Source organism: Vulpes lagopus, chromosome 5 (assembly GCF_018345385.1).
Source record: "Vulpes lagopus strain Blue_001 chromosome 5, ASM1834538v1, whole genome shotgun sequence".
Lineage (NCBI taxonomy): Eukaryota > Metazoa > Chordata > Mammalia > Carnivora > Canidae > Vulpes > Vulpes lagopus.
The window spans coordinates 26,177,117-26,203,009 of record NC_054828.1 but is presented as its reverse complement, the minus strand read 5'-3'; the positions used below and the strand labels follow the sequence as shown (position 1 = coordinate 26,203,009).

General features: G+C 45.7%; 1 protein-coding gene across 6 annotated transcripts in view; it reads right to left on the bottom strand.

Moving 5' to 3' along the window:
• Positions 1-478: 478 nt before the first annotated feature.
• The window catches only part of CHST10 (carbohydrate sulfotransferase 10), a 30,086-nt gene continuing 4,671 nt past the window's right edge, over positions 479-25,893 (bottom strand). For 4 of the 6 annotated variants that reach the window (XM_041756730.1, XM_041756731.1, XM_041756727.1 and 1 more), the window contains 6 exons: positions 19,623-19,717; positions 18,944-19,075; positions 12,040-12,131; positions 6,349-6,568; positions 3,807-3,912; positions 479-2,329 (listed from right to left, as the gene is read on the bottom strand). In XM_041756730.1, coding sequence (XP_041612664.1) covers positions 1,792-2,329; positions 3,807-3,912; positions 6,349-6,568; positions 12,040-12,131; positions 18,944-19,075; positions 19,623-19,665 — 1,131 coding nt within the window. In that variant the 5' untranslated portion in view covers positions 19,666-19,717 and the 3' untranslated portion in view covers positions 479-1,791. Of the gene's footprint in view, positions 2,330-3,806; positions 3,913-6,348; positions 6,569-12,039; positions 12,132-18,939; positions 19,077-19,622; positions 19,718-23,229; positions 23,252-25,893 lie in introns of those variants that run through there. The other 2 variants (XM_041756732.1, XM_041756733.1) reach the window with 2 other exon arrangements.

The window sequence follows — 25,893 nt, the reverse complement described above, 5'->3', positions numbered from 1 at the left end:
CTGGAGATCGGGGATCAAGTCCCACGTAGGGCTCCCTGCATGGAGCCTTCTTCTCCCTCTGCCTGTGTCTCTGCCTCTCTCTCTCCCCTCTCTGTGTTTCTCATGAATAAATAAAATCTTAAAAAAAATAAATTAGGACTAACTCTAGGGCCTTAAATTCACATGTTATTCACGCTATTATGTTTCAAATAGAAAGGAGGTAATCAGCTCATTAGGTATGTAATGATTTTGACAAGACTTTGCTAAAACTTCACAGAAAAATAACTCATATCACATCTTCTGTGTGTCACCTGAGGATGAAAGGTGACATCGACTGCCCTTCCTCAATGCCAACAGTCATACTTGAGTCTTGCTTCTCCTCCACAGTCCTGTCACCAGCAGCCATCTAAGCAGGCCCGAGCCACCCATCACTGTTGCCAGGCCTTAAGGACCAGGTGTGGCCACAGAGCACCTTCCCTAGAACTGCATGCAGCACATGTCAGGTTTGGCACATATTTTTTATTTTCTTTTACTTTCACATTTACAAATTCAGGAAGCCATTTGGAGAAAGGGGAGGTTGAGGCTGCCTGGAAGAAAAGCTGGGCTCGTGGGTACTGCGCAGAGTCGGGCACTTAGGACTTCTCACAGGGACACCTGGCCTATATCTCAAGAGCCCTCGCTGTCAGGCGCCATCTGAAAGAGCAGCTGTGGCCTGCTCCTTCGTGCCTGGAAGATGCCTCGGCCCAGGATTTTATTGCTGGTGAACTTGATTATCCAACATATAGTCCAGGATGATGGTGTTCTCAGAATCGGGTCCAGTGGCGAGCATGTGGCAGAGATGAATGGAAACTGCCATGTGAACACTGCATTGATTCTGCAGTGCCGGCATGTGGCCCATGGTTGCCTCTGCCGCAGGGGACGGTCCCAGAGATGGGTGTTGTCCCTCCAGATAGGACAAAGAGGTGAACAATAATCAGCATGGACATGCTCAAACCCACCGCAGTGGGAGTGCCAGAACCCAACCAGCTCTCCCTTCCCCCATGCTACGTATCCTGTAAGGTCCCCCACGATGTTCATTTCCTCAGGTGGAAAGAATGTACACTCCCCTCTTTCCTAAGTTGCATCTCTTGGGCTGAGTGAGACAACTGTTCAGCACGCAGTTCAGAAATACAGACTAGAAGTACCAAGGCATGTATCCTGGAAAGATGGACTGCCAAAAAGTACCCTCAGGTCACCTCTGAGTTTCACAGGAACAAAAGAGTCTTAGAAAGAAAGAATGGTTTGCCTCTGTGATGATAGCAGCGCTAAGATGAAAGCCAGATTTGATCCTGTATTAGCCCCATGCGATTTTTGCAGACCATTAGCTTCTCTATCTCTCCTCAAAGTGCCAGGTGCCATTCTTGCAATCCGTTAGTGACGGGCAGGACCACCCACCCTCTAGGGGAGCTGCCAGTGTGTCTGCCTCTTTGACAACCGAGGGAAATGACTCCTACACCATATAATTTCTCCTCCCAGCCTGTCAGACTGCAGATGTCCAGTCCCTTTCACGTTCTGAAGAGAGTAGAATTCTAATAGCATCAACTTGGGAGGAGACCGAGGGGGGACCTGCCAGGGCCCTCAGTGCACCTGATGTCCAAACTAAGTTGTAACGGTCAGGGTCCAGCTTCATTGGCCGAGGCATGCACAGGTCCATGGGAGGCTGCGGAGTCTCCAGAAGGAGTGGAATGAAGGACATGTCATTTCTGTGCTCACGTCTCCCATCTGGTTAGCCTCTGGTCTAAAAGGTATTTGAATTCACATTAGTTCTACACATTAGTTTAGCAAAAAATCTGGCTTCTGATACCCAAAGAGCTTAAAGTCCCCTTCAAAACGTGCATACAGGCGCCGGATGTCTCGTTTGCTGATTCCCAGAAAGTAGCGCTCCACCTTGGTTTTATTATAGACGGTAATGCCCGGAGGGATGGTGGGGTAAGACACCAGGTGGTCTATGCCGGCTTCTTTTAAGATATATGGGGCATCGTCCTCCAGGGTCTCATGGTGACCAATTACACTGTACTTTATTTCGCAGGGTGCGCACAGTTCAACATACGTCACCCAGTGAATGATGTGGTCCCCAAACTGAAGGTCCAGCCACCTGTGGTTTGGATCACCCAGGTACCGTACAAAATCTTCAAATTGGATGCCCCTGGTCTCTGTACGGTTCCTCCTGTATTTCCTAATGATGCCAGGGGCAATCTCGTGCCTGTACCAAGGCTCAAAGCGGGGATTGTGAACAAACTTATCCTTAAAAGCAGAAATCAGTCTTTCGAAGGGATCTCTTACAATAAAAAACTTGAAGTATGTTTTCAAGCTAAGGAAAAAAAATGAAGATAAACAAGCAGTCAGGCTGATGCTCATTGGTGATAACCAGGGAGAGGTGGGACGACGGAAGAGCGTCTGCTAGAGCAGCTGGGCCACTGTGGCTAGAACTTGCCCTCCCATGAGGAGCGAGCTTCGCACATTTCTGAGTCCACCCCCCACCTTCGGAAGCAGACTGTTACTGACCCATTTTACAGTGAGGAAATAAAGACTCAGAACCGTAACTGTCCCAGGCCACGGGACTCTTCATCCAGAGGGCCACTGTGAAGACATCTACTTATCTCAACAGATACTCAAGTATTTCCAAACTTCAAAGGGGTTTAAAAGTCTTGTTCTTGGGCAGAGAACTGATTTAAGGGCAGGAGTGAGGCAGAACAGTGGAGGCCAGAGGAGTTACTTTAGGAAACCTCTATATAAGTTCAATTTACAATTGCCAGGGGAAGGCCACCTAGAGCACGGAGTAGGTAAGAGAAAGTGGGGAGCGAGGCTGCTAGCTCCAGGTGGCAGGAAGGTGGCCGGGGGTAGCTGCCAGTAGTGGCAGGGCTGGTGCAGTGGCAGCAGCGTGATGGCCTGGGATGGTGCTGACAGAACAGTGACATCACCACTGCCGTCATCACGGTGCCCACTCCCCGCCAGAGACCAGATCAGGGCCCTGCGCACCTGGATTTCTCTTCTATCACAGAAGCCCCTATGAGGTCAGTGCTCAAGCGGGCAGCAGGACGGCCCTGACCCAGGAGGCTCTCTGATCCTGCATCTAACACCTGCGTTCTACAGGTTTTGCACAAACCGGGAAGACTAAATAACCAGCACCAGAAAAAATTAGAATCAAATGGCTAAAAAGCAAGGGAGTCAAAGTTCATTTGGTGCCCTTAACAACATTCTGATTTCTTTTAAGCCTTGTTCTGCAGGGTCATTTCATAGTTACTAAAAAGAAGTTTTCAATTTACTAGCTAAGTAATTTTTTAAATGCCGAGTCTCTGCCCTTGCTGTGATCAGTGAGGTCTGATTCTCTTGGCCTGTGTTAGGTTCAGTCCTCTGGGCAGCTACCATGAAAGTTGGGGTAAGGCCTCTGGAAGAAGGTAAAAAACTAGGTGGGGTTCCTCTGTAATCCAAATCCCTTTCCTGTGATCTAAAGGTCATATTCAGTAAGGAGTCCATAAAGCTTAGCAGAACTAAAGGAGAACAAAAAAAAAATTACTCGTTTCTATTAAGAAAATTGTGTAACCTTTGTTTTAATGGACTGCATAAAGGTAAGGGTGGAGGAGATGTTTTGGAATTCTCATGAAGGAATTTTTTTTTTCATGAAGGAATTTAAATGCACTGAACCCTGGGTGTATGCTTGGCTGCCTCTCACCGATGTAAACCAAAAGCCCCCAGTAGTCCTTGGAACAATCTGAAGTGCATGGCAAGGGCAGAACTAAGCCTCGGGTTTTACCAAAATGCCCCTCCCCTTAGGAACCTACTCCTACCGCTTCTGAATTTCCGCATCGCTGAAGGAAGAGAGACGAGGGAGGCCATTCTTCTCATGGTCATGAACCACATTTTCGGGGATCTCTTCAATGGAAGGAAAAGCCCCTGCGGAGGAAACAAGGAAGGGCAGGTTGGCTGCCTCAGTGCTACCCTTCAAGGAAGATGCCTGGTCTCTTAACCTGGGCCCCAAGTTCCCCACAAGCCCATCCACCGAAATCCCAGTTTAGGTATTTGAATTCCAGCTGCTTCTGCCAGCAGGATGAGAGAATGAAGAAAAGCTTCTGGTAATCCATAAGCCAACTAGAGGAAACAGACAAGTCAGGGTGGGTGGGGGAACAGGGGAAGAAACACTGCCAATCCCTACCCCTGGCAATGCACCTAAATTAGGTGAAATCTGACATTTAAAAAAGCTCCCTGCATGCAGAAAGAATTCCTAAAACGAGCCATGCTCCTTCTACTCTGAAATTGGGAGGAAATGCCAGGGGAGCAGGACTATGAAACATACTGCTGGCTGATGCCCCATCAGGGGCCCATCACTCCCAACAGGCTTGTCCCTCCCAGCTCCACATCCCTAAGCCTGCGGTGGTTCCTAGGTAACCTCACCACATCCCAGACTGGCGAGTGGCAAAGCTGATTGGTGCTGGGAAAACCTGGCCAATGCTGTGGGAGCAGGCTGATATATCTGAAGCAGGGGACAAGGAGGACAAAATGTGTCTAAGAAGGCAGGGCAGGAGCAAAGCCACAGTGCCCAGGTTGGGGTTGCTGAATGGAGCCTTGAGTACACCCCACCCTCAGGTTGGTGGACTGGGCAGGTTTTTCTTTCTCTTCTCAACTTAAGACAAATAGAAACAAAGCATCATTACCCACAAAGGTTCTAACCAGGCCTCTGCAAACCTTCCCATCCATCCGTTATATTAATCCTGTCTTGTTGGAGTCTGGCAAAGGAGGATCTCTGTTGGGCCACCTTATACAAGGGCCACTGCCTTGTTTTTTGTCTTTTTTTTTTTTTTTTGCCTTGTTTGATTTATCCCTTTCCCAAGTATGTAAGCACCAGTCCAGAACTCTGCGCTAAGTGCTATGGATGGCCATGAAATGAGCAAGATGAGCAACTGCTCTGAAGAGGATAATGAAAGAACCAGCTCTGAAGATTTATACCTGGACCTGGTCAAGTACCTGTCCTGGTGCAGGTGTCTCTAGGGACAACTGTAGACAGCCACAAGGACCATCCTCTATTTATGGCCTGGCAAACCTGCCCCCATTTTTATTCTGTGCTTGCAAATCGGTGTTTACTTATTTAAAGTGTGATGCTTTATATTGTGGCGGCAGACTTATAAAACTTTTGTGTATTTATTGTTTTAAATTTGATTTGTAACCTCATTCTTTGATGTCAAAAATCCAACATACTGTCAGAGTTCTCAAGAAACACATAAATTATATGAGGCAAGTGTCTCACTTTTCTCCCCCAAACAACCACAAAAAGGTCAAATGAAGCAACCACGAGAAGGCCGATTGACCACCAACTCTAAGAACAGCAGCAAGAGTGGTAGGCTGGAGGAGAGGCCACAGGGCCACCTCTCACAGTGCTCTAAGGGCTGATTCCTGGTCCTGGAGTCACAGTGCTGTCAACTGGAATTACGCTCCTTTTGAAGCTGGATTTAACAGACAGAGCCCATAATTATCTTGGACCAATTCAGGGTAATTGGAGTTTAAACAAACAAACATGGTATCTGAAAAGAGCAGTGAGTAATCAAAACCTGTAGTGTATGAGGTCACTTTCCAATGACCTAATTTGTTCCTAAATAAACATGATTTCCTGAAGCAAGTGGATTCAATTCTCTGAACATGGAGGCTCTGTACAAAATGGGACACTTTCTTTCTTAGCCAAGTGGCACAAAATACTTCATCTGTGGGTGAAAGGGCCCCCACACCCACCCACCTGACAGGGCTCCCCTCCCAGGCCTGGGTACAGGCCCTTCTACTGCAGAGGAGCAGCTGGGAGGGCACTGAGTGTGAGCCTTGACTTATCACCATAGAGCTAGCAACTGCTAAGAGGCAAAGCAATGCCTCTGAAAAGAAGAAAAGAGATCATCCCAGGGTGGTGGGGGATAGGCTGTCTGAGACAGGGATTCCGCTCTGGAAAGTGAGGAGAAATCCTGACCACTGGGGGCGGTGGCTTGAAAACCTCAATATTTAAAACTTTAAACCACCAGCTTTTAAAGTGCAACACCCAGGGTGACTGGATGACAGGCACTAAGGAGGGCACTTGATGGGATGAGCACTGGGTGTTATACTGTATGTTGACTAACTGAATTTAAATAAAATATTAAATAATAATAATAATAATAATAAAGTATAATACCCACAGGGGAAACACAACGGAGAACCGTCTATAAGGTTACCAGCCCTTCCGAGTCGACAGTCCCTGCCTGTGGCTCCTTTGTGCTGTCCCCCTCAGCTTCCCCTGCTCAGGCCACAGGGCCCCCCCAGGCTAACCCTGCACCCGACCATAGACCGCAGGTGGCCACCAGGCACTGCACGCACCATTTAACACGATCAACACTTTCTTCCACTGGGTGTTGCCCACTTTAGGAGTCTGGCAGAAAAGAATCCTGTGCTTGTCACACACAAATATCCGGTCCAGGACAAACTTGGAGATGGCGGTGTGCGAGAGGTTCTTCAGGGCTTCATCCCTGCAGACGTTTCTGATGAGTTCCAGGCGTTCCATATAGACCAGAGGCTGAACCAGCCCTTTCCCAGTCGGCTGCAAGTCACAAGGAGGCAAAAGGGGCATAAGAGCTTCTTGAACAGGAAACAGGGGAGCACACCCCCACCACGGGGCCCACCCAAGGTGCCCTAACCCCTGACCTCATGCAGCACATTAGCAGGTAGAGGGCAACAACCAGAGCCACCTTAGCAAGAGCAGGACTCTGCAGGCATGATTCACCTCCAGAGGCCTGGAATTCACGCTGCATGGATGTGCTGGACCAAAGCTCGGTCAGAGACCTGAGGGTGTTTCTTCACCCTCAGCTTGAACAGACCTGGGAGGAGGTGGCGAGTGGGCTGTCTGCCTGTCACTCTGCTGATGGTGGGCACTATGGCCCACAACATCTCGGACATAGCAGGATACTCTGCATTTGAGCATTTTAGTGCCTCCTTCCTTCTCCCTAGCATTTCCCTCCACCTAATTCTGTGTACGTAGATGGATATGGTAGAGAAGGGCCAGTCATCTACACACGTGCGGATTGTTTCACAGATGCTCTGGTATTACTGGTATTATTGGTGTAATGCTTTACTAATTAAAAAAAACCTACTTTAGGTCATTCAGTAGGGGTTTTAAAAATGCAAGAGCCATTACTCCATCTCCTCCATGACAAGCATGGGGCCAAGCTTCTCTGTAAGGCAGTTTAAGGAGAGGGGAATGGGGTCTGTATAGCAGTGGTGTCAGTCTTTCTGGAAGCGTGGCCACTGTGGGCAAGTGCTGGGGGCACTGGTTTCTGCTGAGTCCTCCCAACAAGTGAGAAAACATGTGAATGTGGGGCAAAGGCTCTGATCCAGAAACCCCCACCTGCCAGGAAAGTGGGTCTGGAAGCAAGCAGAAGTGGGCATGTGGGCTGCCCTGGATGACCCAGGATCACGGGAACCACCGGCATGGCCTCCGGCTGGGTTTCTGAGGTTGGGGTGCAAGCTGCACAAGGGCATTGTTGCTGCTTTTATTCTGTAATGTCTCAAGAGTTTTTGATCACCTCTGAGTTATCTGGAATAGATCTCAATAGTTTTTCCTCTCAAAAGCAGTACAATTTCCAGTCTGTGTGTATCTAGGACACAGGACAGTTCCTCTGTAGACTTCACATATGGAATACTACTTGAGTGTGAATACTGAGTCATCATTCTCCCTACAAAGTCTCAAGCTGGCACTGAACACCGGAGAGAAGTCTGTGGCCCACCCTTCCCACCCCTGCCTCAACTGCCACTCTTTGTAAGCAACCCATTTTTAATACCCAGGTGCTTGTAGGATTTTTTTCTGTAATGTTCCACCACATGAAAAAAATTCATCAGGATAGATCAGTGTGGGTTTCTCCTCTGATTTGCCTCAAAGGCAGGGAGCCCTTTCTACCTGCATTCTCGGTTCAGAAAATGTCTTTTTTCCTCAGGACACTTAGGCAGGGGTGGAGCTCATGTGCGACAGTGGGTGAAAGTTATCTTAGGTTAGGAGGCCTATGTGAGGAGGTGGGCAGGGTTTCTGGATCAGAGTCTTTGCCCCACAGCTCACATGGATTTTCCCACCAGGTGGGAGGGACTCCTTAGAACAGAAACCAGTGCCACTGTGCTCCAGCATTTCTTCACAATGGCTACCACTGCCGTAAGACTGACACCCCTACCAAACAGAACCTATCCCCTCTGCTTACAGGTAGTTTAAGAGGCATAACTCTGTGCTTATCACTCAAGGGATGGAGTCTTATACCATATATTTGTTACATCTCAATGAATGTCTTTTAAAAAAGAAACATACAAAAGTGTTGACAGTGGTTAAAGAAAATTATGGATTGTGATGGCTATAGCTGAGGTCTTTTTCCTTCTAAGGCTGGATATTTTTAAAAAATATACAAAGAGTTTATCTCCTTCATAAAAAACTTGATTTAGAAATATTGGCTGGTGGGGGAGAGCACCTATAAACACTTCTAGAAAGTTCTAGAAAACTGTTCCAAGTTATCTGTGAATGGCATCTGGGTACTTTCTATATTAAAAGGTGGCTCTGTAAAAACAGCACATTTTTGTCTCTCTTCCTTCAGCACAATCATCACTAACTAAAAGCCACAACTCTGCAGAGCCCCCTCTGAATTTCCTTCCAGGGCTCACCTGTCCCTTTCTTACCAGCCATGGGCCCCTTCTCATCTTTCCTTCCTCCCTTTTTCTACAGCAACAGCCAATATTTCCAGCCACTTCCTCAAGTGGCCTCAGGGCCCTTCCACTGCCCAATAAATCAGAGATGAGTCAGTATGGTTGGCAAGGAAAGTGGACACAAAATGGGTTCATTTGGCTTTTCCTCTCAAGAGAAAGTTGACTTAAAAAACAAAGAGATGAAAAAGCTCAAATTCCAAATTATGACACATACTCTTTGGGACAGCTTTAGAACCTAACAGAATATCTATAACAGAAAAGGGCTTTTGTTAACACTTGATTCAAAATCTACTGCTCTGTTACTCGGCAGAGTGAAACATTTGACAAATATTTATCAAGTCTTTACTCTGTGCTTGGATGCGGTTACAGGTGTTCTGTGGAGACACTGGGAAAACCTCAGCTGAGTAACAACGTGTGTGGCAGTTCAGCGACACTCTGTCCTCAGTGACTTATTAATCCCTCCCTGTTCACATCATGGTGGAATGTCTGCCCACAGAGACCTCCTGGCTTTCCAAGAAGCATCCCATAAGGCAGGTCTGAATCAAGAGTCTGTTCCTCTAACCCCACTCCTTTGGCTACCCCTACTTGTGGCCCTTTCCCTCAGCATTTTGAAATGTTTCTGTTGCTGTTTATTGTCTATTCATTCCCTTTAAGTTACCCAGAACTTCTTCCCAAAAGTTCAAACCAGATGGTCCCCTAAATTAACTTTACTGAATGGACCAAAATGCCCTTTTATCTGTTAAAATGCACCAAGATTTTCAGGCAATACATTTAATGGGCAGTTGTAAAACCAGTCCTCCCCTAGGGACTGTATCAGTTACAAAATGGGGGAGAAGGACATAGCCTTCCAGAACACAAGAGAACAAGGACACTGGAAATATTGGGATGATAAACGTTTCCACCCCACCACTCCAGCTCCCTGCTCTTACCTCATGAATCTGCCATAACCAAACTCCCTGACATACCTTCTCAAGTGTTTGACTGAATTTCCTGGGTTTCCCTGGTGAAGGGAAGTGTCTTGGGAATTCCTAACAGCTACTTTCTCAGGTCAAGACATTCTGGAAATGAGAGTGGGCACTTGCAGCCTTACCCAGGTCTGATCCTTTGCAGAGATATCCCTTCCTCCCCAGAAAGGACAAGCATGAGTCTGCCACTCTGGCTCTTGCCTTCTTGCTTCCATAAATGGAGTCTAATTTAATCTCATTCCCTCACTCACCCCAACTCTTGCTCACTTATTGATATGGTCTTTCTCTCTTTTCTCTCACTCTATTCCAACCTGGATCACGGATGACACTCCAGAGCAGTGCATCACAGGGCAGAACCGACCCCCAAACAAGTTTTCTTGAGAAACTGCAGAAAAATCTCCTTCATTTTTAAATTTGCTTTTCCTCAAGCTTAAGCATTATATGTAAAGAAAAACAATTTCCCATTCAATTGTGCTTATGGACTGGCATGGTTTTCTGTTTTCTTCCTTTGCAAATATAATAAACCAATTTCAATGATTAACATTGTTTTCCATTCAAATATTCAGCTATATTATGTACAAAATAAACTTTCTTTTGCAGTTTTTAAAAATTGAAGTGTAAATGAAATACATTATATTAGTTTCAGGTGTATGACATATTGATTCAACAGCTACACAAGATCAACTTTTAAAGATAAGCTACACAACCTGATCACTTTTATAAATCACCTTTCTTTTGGGAGGACAGACGCTGAGTTTAACATCTAATGACTCTGGGTCTCAGAGAATCGTGTCTGACCAGCTGATTCCCACTCCCTTTACCTTGCATTTGAGTTTCATGAGCGTCAAGGGGACAGGGTAGCAAGAAGGGGAAACAGGACATGTAGTTGGAAGTCCCAGCCCACTACTTGCTGCCTCTGACACACAGGCTCCGTTACTGAAGCCTCACACTTTCCAAATGCAAAATGAGAATAAAAATACTTAGAGCTCAGAGGGCTGTTTTTGTAAGACTAAAACCCAGTAAGTCTTCTGTGGACTACAAGGCATGTTCTGCTGCTGTATTTCCAACCACGATTACTCCCCCACAGGGCCTACAGTCTGTGGGAAGGGTGCTCCTCCTTCCCTCAAGAGCACCTCCTGGGATGGTCACTTTTGTTCTTCACGAGCTACTGCGTTGTAGCTGCACCCTTGTCTCAGAGCAGTGTTCCTCTTGTGAAACTCTTACCCCAACTCTGTGTCATTACTGATCTCAACACCTAAACGTTTATTTCCCTTCCTCTTCCCACTCTCCTATTTCCTACAGATTTTTCTGGTTTCCTGGCTCTGTGGTCCATCCACTCTCTTCCCTTGTCCTGGAATGCCTCGACCCAAAAGCAACATTCCAGGCATGCTTCGGGGAGTTCTGCAGACTTCACCAATCAGTGTTCTGCATCTTCTAAACTTGATCCAACAGCACTTCCCTCTGACCAGGTGCACACTTTCTAGACTTTGTTGCGCTCTAATTTGTGCAGTGCAAATCAAGGACAAGAATGTCTCCTTCTCTGCAGCTTAATGCTGGGCTGATAAATGTCTTAGAGTTTGGTCTACCAATTTCATTCCTTTAGACATACCTGCAACCCAAACTTTCCAGACCCAGAATAGAGGTTAGCCAGTGAGAGGGGAATCTCAAGAGTGTGCCCCCTCCTCATCTTGGCTGGGGATTAATTAGGAATTTTTGTATAAAAGGAGCCTGAGGAGAAACACTTGGAGTCAGAATATGCAGGAAGGTGAGCACCAGGTAAGTCAGCAGCCTTGGGCTGTGCCACCAACTCCCATATGATTTGGGATGATTAGCCTTTTCTCTAAATTGTTCTCTCATCCATACCATTCAAAGGTGAGATTAGCTGCTCTTCTATCCAAGAACCCTTCTAAACTTAAAAATTCCATGATTCTAGGTCAGAGACTTCCCCCACTCCCTTGGTTTTCTCCTGATCTAGCTCAACATCCTCCATTCCCCTGGCAAGGCTCCTTCTAAGCTGGTCAGGAACACAATACAATCAACATTTACAGAGGATCCATGATGTACAAAGCAATGTGAAGAACCTAAAAACAGATGTGACTGTGCCACCTCCAAAGAGAAACTAAAAGATGAGTGGAAATGTGCAGAAGTAACAAAAGCCACAACTCTAGAGCAGAATGTGATGAGACAGTGAGAGGAAGCCAGCTGATGTAAGTACAGATAGAGGGGAGGCTAGTCCCATGTGATGGGGATCCCCACGGAGGCCAGAGAGGGTGAGAACAAGACACCACAGCTAAATGAGGAGGAGGCAGCCCTGCCCCTCCACTGACGGCCTCAGAGGAGAGAGTACCCTCCACCTTGCTGTGCTTACCTTCAGTTCCTCAGGAAAGTGTTTCTCTCCAGGCGGCTTCCCTGCATCTGGCACGGCTGTCAGCAACAGGAACTCCTGTTTGGCGCCATATGCTAGGAGACAAAGAGGTTAAGGTGTCTTCTTATGGAAGAACAGAACAGATACACAGATCAGCAGGACAGAACAGAGGCCCCAGAAATAGGCCCACAAAAATATGCCCAACTGACATTTGATAAAGGTGCAAAATCAGTTCAGTGGAAGTCCTTTCAAAAATGGTGGTCTGACAACTAGACCTCTACAGACCAAAAAAAAAAAAAAAAAAAAAGGAAAAAAGAAAGAAAGAAAGAGAATCTTTACCTGAATCTCATACTTTATTCAAGAACAAACTCAAAATGGATCAGCACTTAAATGTAATAAAACTGAGCCACCACTGGGTGGCTCAGCGGTTGAGCATCTGCCTTTCGCTCAGGGCATGATCCTGGGGTCCTGGGATTGAGTCCCACATAGGGCTCCTTGCAGGGAGCCTGCTTCTCCCTCTGCCTATGTCTCTGCTTCTGTGTGTGTGTGTGTGTGTGTGTGTGTGTGTGTGTCTCATGAATAAGTAAATAAAATCTTAAAAAAAAAAACTTTTAAAAAACATTGGAGAAAATCTTTGGAAAAATTGATAAGCTGACTCTCATCAAAATTTAAAGCTTTTACTCTGCAAAAGTCCCTATAAAGAGGATGGAAAGACGAGCCACTTGCTGGGGGAAATTATCTGCAAATCAATATCTGGCAAAGAATACATATCTAGAATATGTAAAGAAATTTCAAAACTCTACAGAAAAGAAAAAATCAATCCAATTAGAAAGCGGGTAAGACACAAACTGACATTTTACCAAAGAGGATCTACAGATGGCAAATAAACACAAGAAAAGATACTCAACATCATTAGCAATCAAGCAAATACAAATGAAAACCACAATGAGATACCACTACACATCTATCAAAATGGCTAAAAGGAAGTAAGGTGAAAACTCCCAAATGCTAATGAGGGTGCAGAAAAACTGAAGAACCTACACGGCTGTGGGAATGAAAAACAGCTTGGAAGTTTCTTTAAAAACTAGGCATTTAACTACCATATGACCTATTAATTGCATTCCTGAGAATTTATCCCAGAGAAATGAAAATTTATATCCATACAAAAACCTAAACACAAATGTTTATAGCAACTTCATTGCTATATTGTAGTAGCCCCAAACTGGAAGAAAACCTAGATGTCCTTCAACAAGTGAATGGATAAACAACAGTGATACATCCATACTATGGAATACTACCCAGCAATAAAAAGGAACAAAGTATTGATACACAAAATAATAGTTGGATGACCATCCAGGAAATTATGTTGAATAAACAAAGCCAAGGCCAAAAGGTCATACACTGTCTATAACATTTTTTAAAAAAAATTACGGAGAGAGAAATAGATTAGTGGTTTCCAAGGAGGGGGTAGAGGCCAGGGGAGGGAGATAGGGAGAGGCAGTTAGGTATGGCTATAAAAGGGCAATCCAGGGTTCCCTGTGGTGATGGAGATGTTCTGCATCTTGACTATCAATGTCAATATTGTGATTGCAACTCTCCACTGTAGTTCTAGAACATGTTACTATTGGGGTACACTGAGTAAATGGTACATAGAACTCTGCATTCTTATTACTACATATGACTCTACAGCGATCTCAAAATTAATGGTGTAATTAAAAAAAACCCAAGTTAGGGTGCCTGGGTGGCTTAGTCAGTTAAGCGCCTGACTCTTGGTTTCAGCTCAGGTTATGATCTCAGACTCGTGAGATCTCAGAGCCATATCAGGCTCTGCACTCAGCGTGGAGTCTGCTTGAGAGTCTCCTCTCCTGCTCCTCCCCCACTCTTTCTCTGAAATAATAAAATCTAAAAAACAAAAATCCAAGTTAGCAGTCAAGTTAGTATTTATACATTAGTTTAAAAATTCATGGATAGTGAGATGAGATGAGACAAATCTTACAAAATGCTAGACCAGAGTAATAATTTCCAAAAAAAAAAAAAAAAAAAAAAAAACTGCTTTGGGAAAATCCTTTGGGTAGAATTTGAAGATAATTTTCAAATTGCTACAATCAAAGAAACATTTACTTTCAAAATTCTCCAAAGCCTAAAAACATAATTAGAAAAAAGGTAACAAAAAAAGCATAAAATCAGCGTAACAAAGCATAAACAAAGGCACATTTTTTTCATTTAAAAAACAATCAAAACCTCATCTTGGGTCATTAATAGCCACACCACACACACCGGACTGGAGCCCCCTACCTGCCCCAAGGCTGGCTGTTACACCTCCCCCCAGGCCCTAGCCAGCCCTGCTGTTAGTATGCACCATGGCCTGCTATCCACCCTACTCAGGGAGGGTAAAACATCTTACAGGTACCTGACAATAATAATAATCCCATCTCCCCATCTGTTACACATCTTTGAGTTCTCCGCCTCCAAAATAAACCTATTTGTCACACACCTTTAGGAATGCCACTAAAGTCTTTTTCCTAGCCTACGTGGGATTTAAAATGCCATCCTAACCAAAGCTGTACACAGAAGCTCTTCTGTACTTGCAACAAGGTCAAAGAGCCCGGGCATCCCTGGGTAGCTCGGTGGTTTGGCGCCTGCCTTCGGCCCAGGGCATGATCCTGGAGACCCAGGATCGAGTCCCACATCGGGCTCCCTGCATGGAGCCTGTTTCTCCCTCTGCCTGTGTCTCTGCCTCTCTCTGTGTCTCTCATGAATGAATAAAATAAAATCTTTAAGAAAAAAAGGTCAAGAGCTCTTTCTATGGTATGAAATGGACAGAGTATCAGCGCCAATAGCCCCCAGAGTTCCTGAATGCACTCTGAGGACCCCAAAAGACCACCCTCTATTCATCCTCCTCTGCTGCAACCTTGTCATCATTGAGCACTCATGCTAACAAGACAATTCACACTCGATGCCTGTCTGGTCACTTTGTGTTCTGATGGCATCTTCAAAGACTAGCGTTGCAATGCTTAGCTCTGTCACAGGTTGAGTGGGTTTTGCAGAATCCTAAGTTTCCTTAATAACATTTTAGATGGGACAATGCATCCTGAATTCTAAACAGCTGACCTGTCAATGAATTTCTGAAGCAACCTGTTTCCCATACTCAGAAGCAGAGAGAACAGGCTTTGGCAGCTATGGAATATCTCATCTCTCAGCCAGTCATTATATTTGGCTCAGATGGTCTCGTTCCCCATCCTGACCCTCAGGAGCAAGCTTCCAGATCCAGGATCAAGCATTTTGAGCCTCGAGGTATGGCCAGGTGCCCCCAGTGTATCAGATAACTTTTGTTACAGGCATCACTATATTTGCAATGCTTTATAAGATGTCTACATTTGCCAAGCAATGTACCACCTTGTTCTTCTACAAGTGATCACATCCATGAATCTCCCTCATCATCCTGTGCACCAGCCCCTCAGTGTCTGTCACCTGCCCCATCACATGCTAGGCAGTAGAAAGGCAAAGATACTCAAAGCATGGGCTCCATCCTTAAGCAGCTGACAGCCAAGCTGAGAGGCTGAGTAGAGGTGAAAGATTGGAAGAGGAAGTCAAAGTGAACTGAGAAGAAAAATCAGTGTCTACACATACACACCAGATTCACAAGGATGTCGTTTTTGATTTCAAGTGTCACCATACCATGCCATCAAATTTCCCAACACTGAATGGGCTTTATGTCCCTGTGACAGAGTCTACTTATAACATCTGAGCCTAGTTCCATAAGACACTGAAGTTTGTTAACTAAGGATGAATCATTGCTACAAATATCTTTATGGCTTCACTGCTGAGCTGAAGACAGACCATAACACAACTTTTTAAACAGTACTTCAAGGTAAATCTGCTCTTCCTATCAGCTTAAGTGGCAGGGAAATCATTAAAAACAGGTAGGTGAGAAGAAAACACACATGCCCAGTGACAGATTGGAACAGAGCTCTGTGTCCCAGAGGTCACAGCCAGAAGGAGCAGCCACACAGACATTGAAGTTACATCAGGCCCCTTGAATGATGAGACCACAGATCTCCCATCTGCTTTACAGGAAGTGGAACCTCATCATATAGGAGACCACTGTGTTGTCAATTATTTCTTTGTGATGATACTACACATTGGGCTTTTGGTTTAAAACCAAAACACTGTGAACATGAGTGAAACAAACTCCAGCATGAGAAAAATCTCTTCCAGTCACATGTTAACAAACCTCTTTCAGTTCCCTGTACAGAGCGCTAAGACTCACCAGGGGGGCTTAAGTGCCTCCCCTAGACAAAGGGAGCCCCCTAAGGCTAAGTGACTAAGCCCACCAAACCACAGCTGTAAAGGGGGCAGGAGATACCCTCTCTGATGGCCTCCTCAGAAGCTGCATGTTTACCTTCTCATGGGTGTCCATCCCTACTCAATCACCCAGGCTAGCAAGACACCCTGCAGGCGAGCTCACTTCCTTCCTTTAGAACTCAGCCCATCTTCGTGATCCCAACCAGGTACTTAGGGACAATTAGAGAAGTTTCTGTGTGCTCAAAAAGGCTAAGTTGTGTTTTGGCCTTGACAACAAAGGGTTCTCACCCCAAGTTACCTGCATGCTGTGGGACTTACCGGTGACCCACCCTGCTTCCCAGAGGTGGGAGAAGGGCAGTGGGGCCAAGCGTGCACCGGATCTAAGGTTCCAACCAGAAGTAGTCCACACCACTGCACTCCCATTCACTAACCACAGCAATCACACTGAACATCCACCAGTGTGAGAAACATTTGGTGAGTAGCACCTAAAGCTACCATAGATCTTTCCTCCAGGTTTAAAATCCTTAGCTTCTCATCCTTCCTTACGGGTTTCTCCTTCTATCCCTTTAACTGTTTGCTCCACACTTTACAAAGCCCTCTAGAGCTTCTACATTTTCCTGAAAAAACTCACCACATCCTAGCTTATCAGATACTACTCAGGAATGAAAAGTTCTTTAGAAGCTATTCTGCCAAAGAATATTATAACTCAAAGGCACACACCTCACTTAATTATTTTTGGTGGAAGTCTCATAAAATATATTCCCTATACTCCTAGTTTTTGAAACAAAATAAATAATAAACAATTTAACCTCATGACTTGCCATTGAAGTGCCTTCCTTACCAGGAGGTGACATTTAAGGGAACCATTAAAATGTGTGGACTTGCTGTACCAACAAATTCATATTCTCAGCAGCTGCAGCTCTTTCTACATTTGCAGGTCTCCAGAGTTGTACTCCTAGAGATTCTAACTCATTTGGTCTCTGGTTGGGCTAACAGGGAAAGGTTTACAAAGTCCTGCAGATAGTTCTAAAGTACCATGGGGATGAGACCCAGTGCTCTCTTAATGAGGGATCTCCATCACAGGTAAGTGTAACTGTTCTGGAGCAGCTAGAGAAACATCTAAATGGTCAAGCTGAGATGACTGTCTCAGATTCCAAAGACTCCCTAAAGTTTCAATGCCTGCTGTTCTGACAGAGGCCCTGGTCCATGGTGTGAGCCCTGAGTATCTGTGATTGTCCATCGTGCTCTGTGATGCTCCTGGCCACCCCATATACCTGCAGTTAACACAGCCTTCCCAAGGCTGTGAAAACCTCCCAGGTTCTCACAAGGGCTCCTGGAAGGTGGGGGTGGTACCTGAAATGACAATCTATCAGGCCTGAGCACAAAGGAGCTAGCTGAGTTACTGAGTGGAAAGCACGGAGCTGAGAATCACCTCTTGGGGCTAATTTCAGGGACTCCCTCTTTGGTCTACACATCTGCCTTCCAGCCTCACTGTTCCTCTATAGACAGGCTGAGAGACGGAGGGGAGAGGGAAGAGAGAGGATGAGTGGGAGCAGGAGGGTTGCCCTTGAGCAGCCCTCAGCCCAGCAGGGGGCTCTCTGGGCTGGAGCGGGATGGTAGTCTGCTGGCCACTTAGAAGGCACATTTCCTGCAGCTGCAGTAAGTGGGGGAAACTGCTGGAATGAATGGATACTCTCCTGATCTCCCCCTTCCTAAGGGCCACCGACCTGCGGGGCATGTGTGAAGGCTTGTACACAGTGAAGATGCTGTGCACACCCATGTTCACAAGCACCCTCTTTATTAGGCAGACATAGGCCAATCTGAAGCTGCTCATGAGCCTTTTCAATATCTCCTGTTTGCCTTGTCTCACTTTGCCATGGAAGGAGTCGCCTTGGGGTTCCAGACCATCAGTGCACCTCCTTACGTACCCAGCATCCTCACAGATCAGAGAGCTTTACTGTACTCAAGTCAATCTTGGAGCTGTCAGACATGTCCATTTTGTAGAAAAAAACCACTAATGCCTCAGTAAGCAAAGGTCAAGGGCATAACTTAAAATAAGTTCTTCTGAATCTGGGTTTGGTGTTCTTTATATGTCTTCATCTGAACACCTCCATCAAGTCAAGAAGAGCTAAAAAGTCCTCAAAGACTACTGGACAGAGTATTTAAATCACCTCCCCTCCAGTGACTGAAGGTGACTTTCAAACGCATGGCTACCAGCACACAGTGCCAGCTAGAACACAGGGATGCTGGTCAATCACGGCAGCATCTCTGGATGACACAGAGTAGGAGACCTACCAAGCCTGGGGCCCAGGAGATAACCTGGCAATGGTATTGCTGGGAAGAGGCCACCCAAGGAGCCCACATAGAAAGTGTGCTCCACTTGCCCCCAGGAGAGATTCAGAGAAGACACCTTTGTCCCTTTCCACCTCCTCTTGTGCACCTCTATAACATGAAGGAACTGGACGCCATGACCTCCAAGGTCACTTCTGGCATTAATGTTCCTCTGATTCTGTTACAAAGGTCATCTATGTATGTACCCAGGAACAATACCACAGCATTATCTGGATTAACTGAAATCCATCCCATGAGGAAGCATACCTACCATCGGGGTCTTTAAAGGTCAATGTGATAAATTTGCTAGCCACCATGAACATGAAAATCACCCAAAAGCATGCGGCCAACAGAAGCCACTGGTGGTGCATGTTGTCAAATGTCAGCCATTCAGTAATTCTTCCTGGAAAACAAAAGTGAAATGCCCCTGATGCTCATAAATAAGTCAATTAAACAAAAGGTAATAAAAAGAACAGGTGATTTTAGTTAACAGCATCAATGCAAATATTTGAAAAAATTTTTCTATTGACACAGAATTTTGACTTAGTATTTAAATTTTATTAATAATATGAAGTTATCAATCTGATAATTCAAACAAATTTAAAACACTCTAAAGGAAAGGAGCCATTTCTGTTTGTTTTTGGAATACATGGTAAGATTTGGCTTTTGCAGATTTGCTTTGTAACTCCCTTCTGGCCCAACCTAACATCAAAACCAGTTGCTGGTACCCAGCAATAGCCTGCATCTGGAAGCAGGTGGGCAGAAGGAAGTCTACCAAGGGTCAGACCTTTGCTGTGGTAATTTGCGGAGGGCAGAAGCCATACTGAGCCAATTACAAGCAGGCCTTGGGTAAAATCTTGACATGCTGACAAGATAGATGTAGCCACACCTACAGAATCTCTAAAATGGTAAAAATGAACACTGGAGCTTTTCTGTCTCCATTCACTTGCCTGTGAGAGTCTGTGCAGAACCTTGGGGGTGGGTGTTTTTCATGCTGTCACTGCCCGAGAGTAACACAGGGCATGTCAATCCTCAACAGGTCATGCTGCAAGGGACACATAAAAAGCGGGGAAGTCACAGTCAATTCTTGGCAAGAGAGAGAAAACAAAAAGTGTGTTTCATTTCACCTTTAACACAGTGCTTCTTCAAGCCAAACCAAACCACTTAAAGAGACCCTGCTGGGCTGGGTTGGTTTCCACTAGCTGACTGAGGCCATCCATCACTCCTGGGCAGCAGGGAGAAATGGTCCTCTCAACAAGGTGCTGATGACTTATGATTTCAGACAGCTTCTGAACACTGGATGGGACAGAGCTCAGTGGGGACCCAGGTAATCTCCACTTTGTCTCAACAACATTTACTTCCTAGAATCTCAATGGAACCAGACATCTGAAACCTGAATTCCCTCCACCAAGTAATTATCCAGCCTATACCTGAATACATCCTGCAATGGGGAGCTTACCACCTTACTTTACTGGGCAGCTTGAGAGCCAAACTCTGCCTTTCTCACACATCAGACCCAGTGTGTTTCCTGGGGTCTTCAAACAAGGTTGCCAGATTAAATAAAATAAAAATGTAGGACATGGGATCCCTGGGTGGCGCAGTGGTTTGGCGCCTGCCTTTGGCCCAGGGCATGATCCTGGAGACCTGGGATCGAATCCCACATCGGGCTCCCGGTGCATGGAGCCTGCTTCTCCCTCTGCCTGTGTCTCTGCCTCTCCCTCTCTCTCTCTTTGACTATCATAAATAAATAAAAATTTTTAAAAAATTAAAAAAAAATGTAGGACACTCAGTTGTAACTGAATTTCAGATAAACAATACAGTAGTGTCCCCTAATCCACCAGGGATACTTTCTAAGACCTCCAGTGGATGCCCCAAACTGCAGAGAGTACTGAACCCTATATATTTTGGGGGTTTTTGGTATACATACATCCCTACAAGAAAGTTTAATTTACAAATTAGGCACAGTAAGAGATTAACAATGATAACTAATAATAAAAGAGAAAAATTATAACAATATGCCATAACAAAAGTTACGTGAATGTACCCTCTCCCTCTCAAAAGATCTTACTGTGCTGTACTTACCCTCCCTGTGATGATATGAGATGGTAAGCTGCCTATGAGATGAGATACAGTGAGGGGAATGACATAGTCACAGAGACACAGTGTTAGGCAACTACTAACCTTCTGACCATTTGTCAGAAGGAGGATCATCTGCTTCTAGACCACGGTTGACCACAGGTAACTGAAACCACCAAAGAGGGGACTACCGTGAAGAACGTTTTAGTAGAAGTATGTCCCAAATATTACATGGGACATACTTACACTATAAAGAGCTATTTTTTGTCTCCTGAGTTTCAAATTTCACTAGGAGTCCTGTATTTTACCCGGCCGCACTGCCTAACATGGGGCATGCCCACCCCTCTCCAGCTGCCTGAAGCCAGCTGGCCTGCCTGAGTTGAGTCTCCATTTCTCCTTCAGTTCTGCTCGACTGAGGGAGAAAGCCTAGATGACTCCACCACTCACAGCTCTGTGACTCAGCAAGTCACTTAACCTCCCTAAGCCTTGGTTTTCCACTCGTGAGACAAGGCTCTCCTCCTTCCAGGGTGGTCATGAGGATTAAAAGGCCTGTAGCTGTCCCCCTGTAAACATAAAGTGATCCTCTCTGATTTTCCAATTTGATCTGCACACAGCCTTCTAAATAGCCAGAAATGAGTGAGACAGCTGCTAGTCTTCCCAAGAGGGGGGAAAGAAAGCTAGACTTATCCCAGGGGACTCAAGTTCCTAATTCTTCTCTTCCAGAGACAACCAAGGTATAGGCTGTGCCCAGAGGCATAGGTCACTGCAGTCCTGAGTCCACTGGCCTTGTCCCTCACAAGACAGTGATACTTAGAGGTGTCCATCCCCATGGGTTCCAGTGGGAGCACTCCACTGGGAAATCGCAACTGCAGGCCTTTTCTAACAGAAGGGCAGAGGGGCAGAAGAACCAGTGAGGGCTACGGAGGGGGTAAAAGGAAAGGAGGTAGGAGATAAGTGACCAGAACAGAGAAACTTTGTTCCCTTATACCAGCTTTCAGGAAGCCTGAGAGGCCCAGAACACTCTGGTTGCTGAGTGGCCTGGGGCTTGCAACCCCACTTTGCTAAGAGAAGTGCTAAAGACAAGTGAATACAGGGATCCCTGGGTGGCGCAGCGGTTTGGCGCCTGCCTTTGGCCCAGGGCATGATCCTGGAGACCCGGGATGGAGTCCCATGTCGGGCTCCTGGTGCATGGAGCCTGCTTCTCCCTCTGCCTTTATCTCTGCCTTGTCTCTGCCTCTCTCTCTATATATATGACTATCATAAATAAATAATAAAAAAAATTAAAAAAAAAAAAAAAAGACAAGTGAATACAGAGGGGAGGCACCTTGAGCTGCTTCCCTCACATGGGCTTTCACTGTAGAGCAAAAGAACCTCCCTGCACTGCTCCTCACTCACAGTGTCCTGCCATGATCAGATGGAGGCTGAAGCTTCTGGCCCCTGGGCACCCTCCTGGGTATCAAGCCGGCACTTGGGAGGGTTTTAGGTTTTATGGCTTAAGAATCTCATCTTTCTAATGGGAGCCAGTTTTCTGAAGGGATCTAATTTGAGTCTGTGGACTAAGTTCACCTCTACATAAAAGTAGGAAGATAATGAATAATCAGCCTTACATGAAAATGAAGGCTTTTCAGGAAGCCAAGGAGCTCAGGGATAGGATCTCTACATCTGGGCTAGGAGAAAAGTGAGACCTGCATTATCCTGAAGCCACGCCTGCCTTCCTAAGTCCTGGATTTTAATTTCAAGCCAGGAATACTTTATTCTTTCACCCCAGGCCTGGGGTCAGGGATGGGCGGGGGGAGGTTAGTCTATTCTCTTCTGGAAAATCTCCCCAATTTTCTCATCTGTAAGATAAAACCACCACTGCACACCTACCAGTGTGTTGTGAGGCCCCCCGTGAGACAGAACCCACTGAAGCACCTTCTCTACAACTTACAATACATCAGCCAATGTCTTCTTCCCAATGGGCAATTTTACTTGAAACACGTTCAACTTCAAAAGGGACTTCAATTAAACCCCCTACTGAACTAGGACATCTAGAGTGCCCTCTCCTGCTGTGAGCCTGGCTGCTACCCTGAGTCAGAAGGGAGATCTGCAAGGCCTCCACAACCCTCTCGTCCCTATCACAGCCCACCTGGACTGGGCAGGGACAACCAAAGACACCTGGGGACCCTGATGAGGGCTGCAGACGTGGGAAGTTTTGTGTGATGCATAAACCCTAGGCCCTGCCAAAAAATGTTCTCTTGAGAAGAGGAGTATAAAGTCGCAGGCCCTAGGCAGCCTGGGTGGCTCAGCGGTTTGGCGCCTGCCTTCAGGCCAAGGCGTGATCCCAGAGACCCAAGATCAAGTCCCATGTCGGGTTCCCTGCATGGAGCCTGCCTCTCCCTCTGCCTGTGTCTCTCCCTCTTTCTCTGTGTCTCTCATGAATAAATGAATAAAATCTTAAAAAAAAAAAAAAAAAAAAAAGATAAAGTTGCAGGCCCTCACCAGTGTCTTGGGTAGAGCTGCCCAGACGAGACTGAGGCCTGACAATGACCCTGTGCCCCGGTGCAGTTGCCCTCGCAGGCCATAGAGCCTGAGAGCGGTCACTGTGAAAGGTGGCTCAGAGGGAGTGCTCGCTGCTGGCCAGCAGACTTCTGTAAATGGGCAGTAAGCAGGGCCTGCTCTCCTGTGCACAGCAGAGGAAAAGTCAGCTCACCTTGACACCCACTCTGTTGGAACCCCCCAAAGCCCCTCTCCAACACTCTGCCTTGTTTCATTTCCTGCATACCTACTACTCGTTCACCAACTGGCCCCCTACTAGAATATAAGTGCCTCTGAGTAGAACAAGGACTAGAATAGTACCCGGCACTCAGTTAGACAACAATCATTATTTGCTGAATGCCTACATCCACCTAGAAACTTACAGGGAAAACTCCGGAGAGCTGAAAGGCACTTCTGAAGGCCCCTCAACCAACCTTCTACCTGAGAGTTTCCGAATTCTTTAAAGCATGAAGCCTCCAATTTCAACCCCAAAGTATTTCTCCAATATCCAGTGAGAGTGCTTATATATATATCTAATACCTGTTACCTAAGAGTAGGAAACAATTAAAAACTACTATGACTTCAGTATTACTTGAAAATAAAATTATAAATTACAGTACTTGACATGCATTTGAATAGATATACAACTTAAATATACTGACTGGGGTGGGGGTTAAGAGATCTCACTAGAGTTCCTGCTTAGTAAAGTGAAGGAAAGGATGGTAAATACTTTTACAGCCGGGAGAAAATGTGGTTAACTGACAAAGTCAACATGTATCTGGATATTCAGTAAATATATCTCTGTCTTCATTGGTTTTTATTTTATTTTAAAAATGATTTAATATTTAAAACATAAAGTACAGAGACTAATAGAACAAAAACAGGTTCTTGGCTCTAATAGTTTTGCTGTACTCACTTAAGTGTTTTTAAAGGAAAGAAGCCCCTGTATGCCCCCGCCTGGCTCTAATCACCCTGCACCCGAGAGCTATTGCTCCATCAGGGGGTTACACCTGTCAGATTCAACTCCTCTGACAGAAGGGGGTTAGGAAGGTAGTCTTCCCTGCACAGAGAAAGGCGGGGCTGGCTGCCGAAGGTGGGAAAGTGTGTTCACCCAAGGCTGACAGGAAAACACTGCATTACATGATGATGCTTTCTAGGGAGGCTCCTGCTGGGCTGAGAAACCCTGGGGTGGAGAGATGCACTATTTTAAGTGCTTACCTTTTTTTTTCATGGTCTATTGTGAAGAAACTCACAAATTACACACAGACTTAAGAAAAAAAAGCTGTCAAGGTGAAAATTTAGATAAACCAGCACTTGTTCTCCAAGTCATGCACTACATGTGCCAACCAGAACCGTAAGACTAAAGCCTGGTCCCTCTCAAATACCCCTCCCCTAGGCCCATTATCTCTACAGCTCATAACATATGACACACAAACATGAGTAGATGTTCATCTGCATATACTTTTAAGGACACAATAACCTAAAGATAATTATTTGCCAAATTCATCATGAAAAGGGATATTCATCCATCCAACAAACCAGAAGCCAGGGATATGACACTGAGTCCCAAACCAAACACAACTGCACAGTTTATGTCCTTATAGAGTCTGCAGTCTAACAGAGAGACACACATGCAACGAAGTCTATCCCACAAGTGGTGTGAGGTGAAGACATGGCTCTATGGGAGGAAAATACAAAAGGATAGAACTTGGGTGGAGAGGTCAGGGACAGCACTTATGTAAGGACGGCCCCAGGGGACCAGCAGGGAATGGAGGCCTGAGGGTAGGCAGGAGCAAGCCAGGGGCCTTTGAAGAACCAAAGGAAACCCCAGTGGCCGGAGTTTCCAGATCAATGTTAGAGATGAGCAAATGCAGCTATGGTCAGAGAATACGGCATCTTAAAGAGCAGTTCGTGGAATTTAGTTTCACCTTGTGAGCAATGAAAAGCCACAGAAGAAGAGTTTTCCACAAGAAGAGGGGCAGCAGTGTCATGACCTGATTTAAATTTTGAAACTATTTCTCCAGCAGCACAGTCAAAAATGTAAAGCACTATCCACTTGGTCATTCTCCAGGCTCAACATCATTTACATAAGTGGCGCAGAAGTGTTCTAACACAGCTAAGTGTTCTGCATCACCACCTAGACCTACCCTCCTAGATGACCACAATGACAACCAGGACCACCACCACCACTGCCATCACACTGCCATCATCATCATCGCCATCAAGGTTGCTAAAACCTAGCACATAAACTAGTAAAGATCCACAATATCTAACAGGTTGGGTTTTCACGGATCCTAAAGACTAGGGGTTCCAGTTAGCCATAGCATGCTTCTGCTTTGAGAGCTCATACATTCTGAATCTAGGTATCTACCTAATGAGGTCTGACTTTATGTTTAGGGCAGTGGTTCCAGCCCTGTGTAACTTTAAAAAAAATATAGCAAGGCCCTGGGCCCCAAGAATGTTGAAGCCAAGAGAACACATATTTCTGGCAATGGATACAGGGCTTGTTTTAAAAGCTCTGCACAGGATTCTAATGAGCAGCCAGTGCTGAGAACTGCTTGTCCAAGTCCCCAGCCCTTCCTGTTAATGCCCACATAAATCCCAGGGTGCCTCCTGTTAAAATGCAGA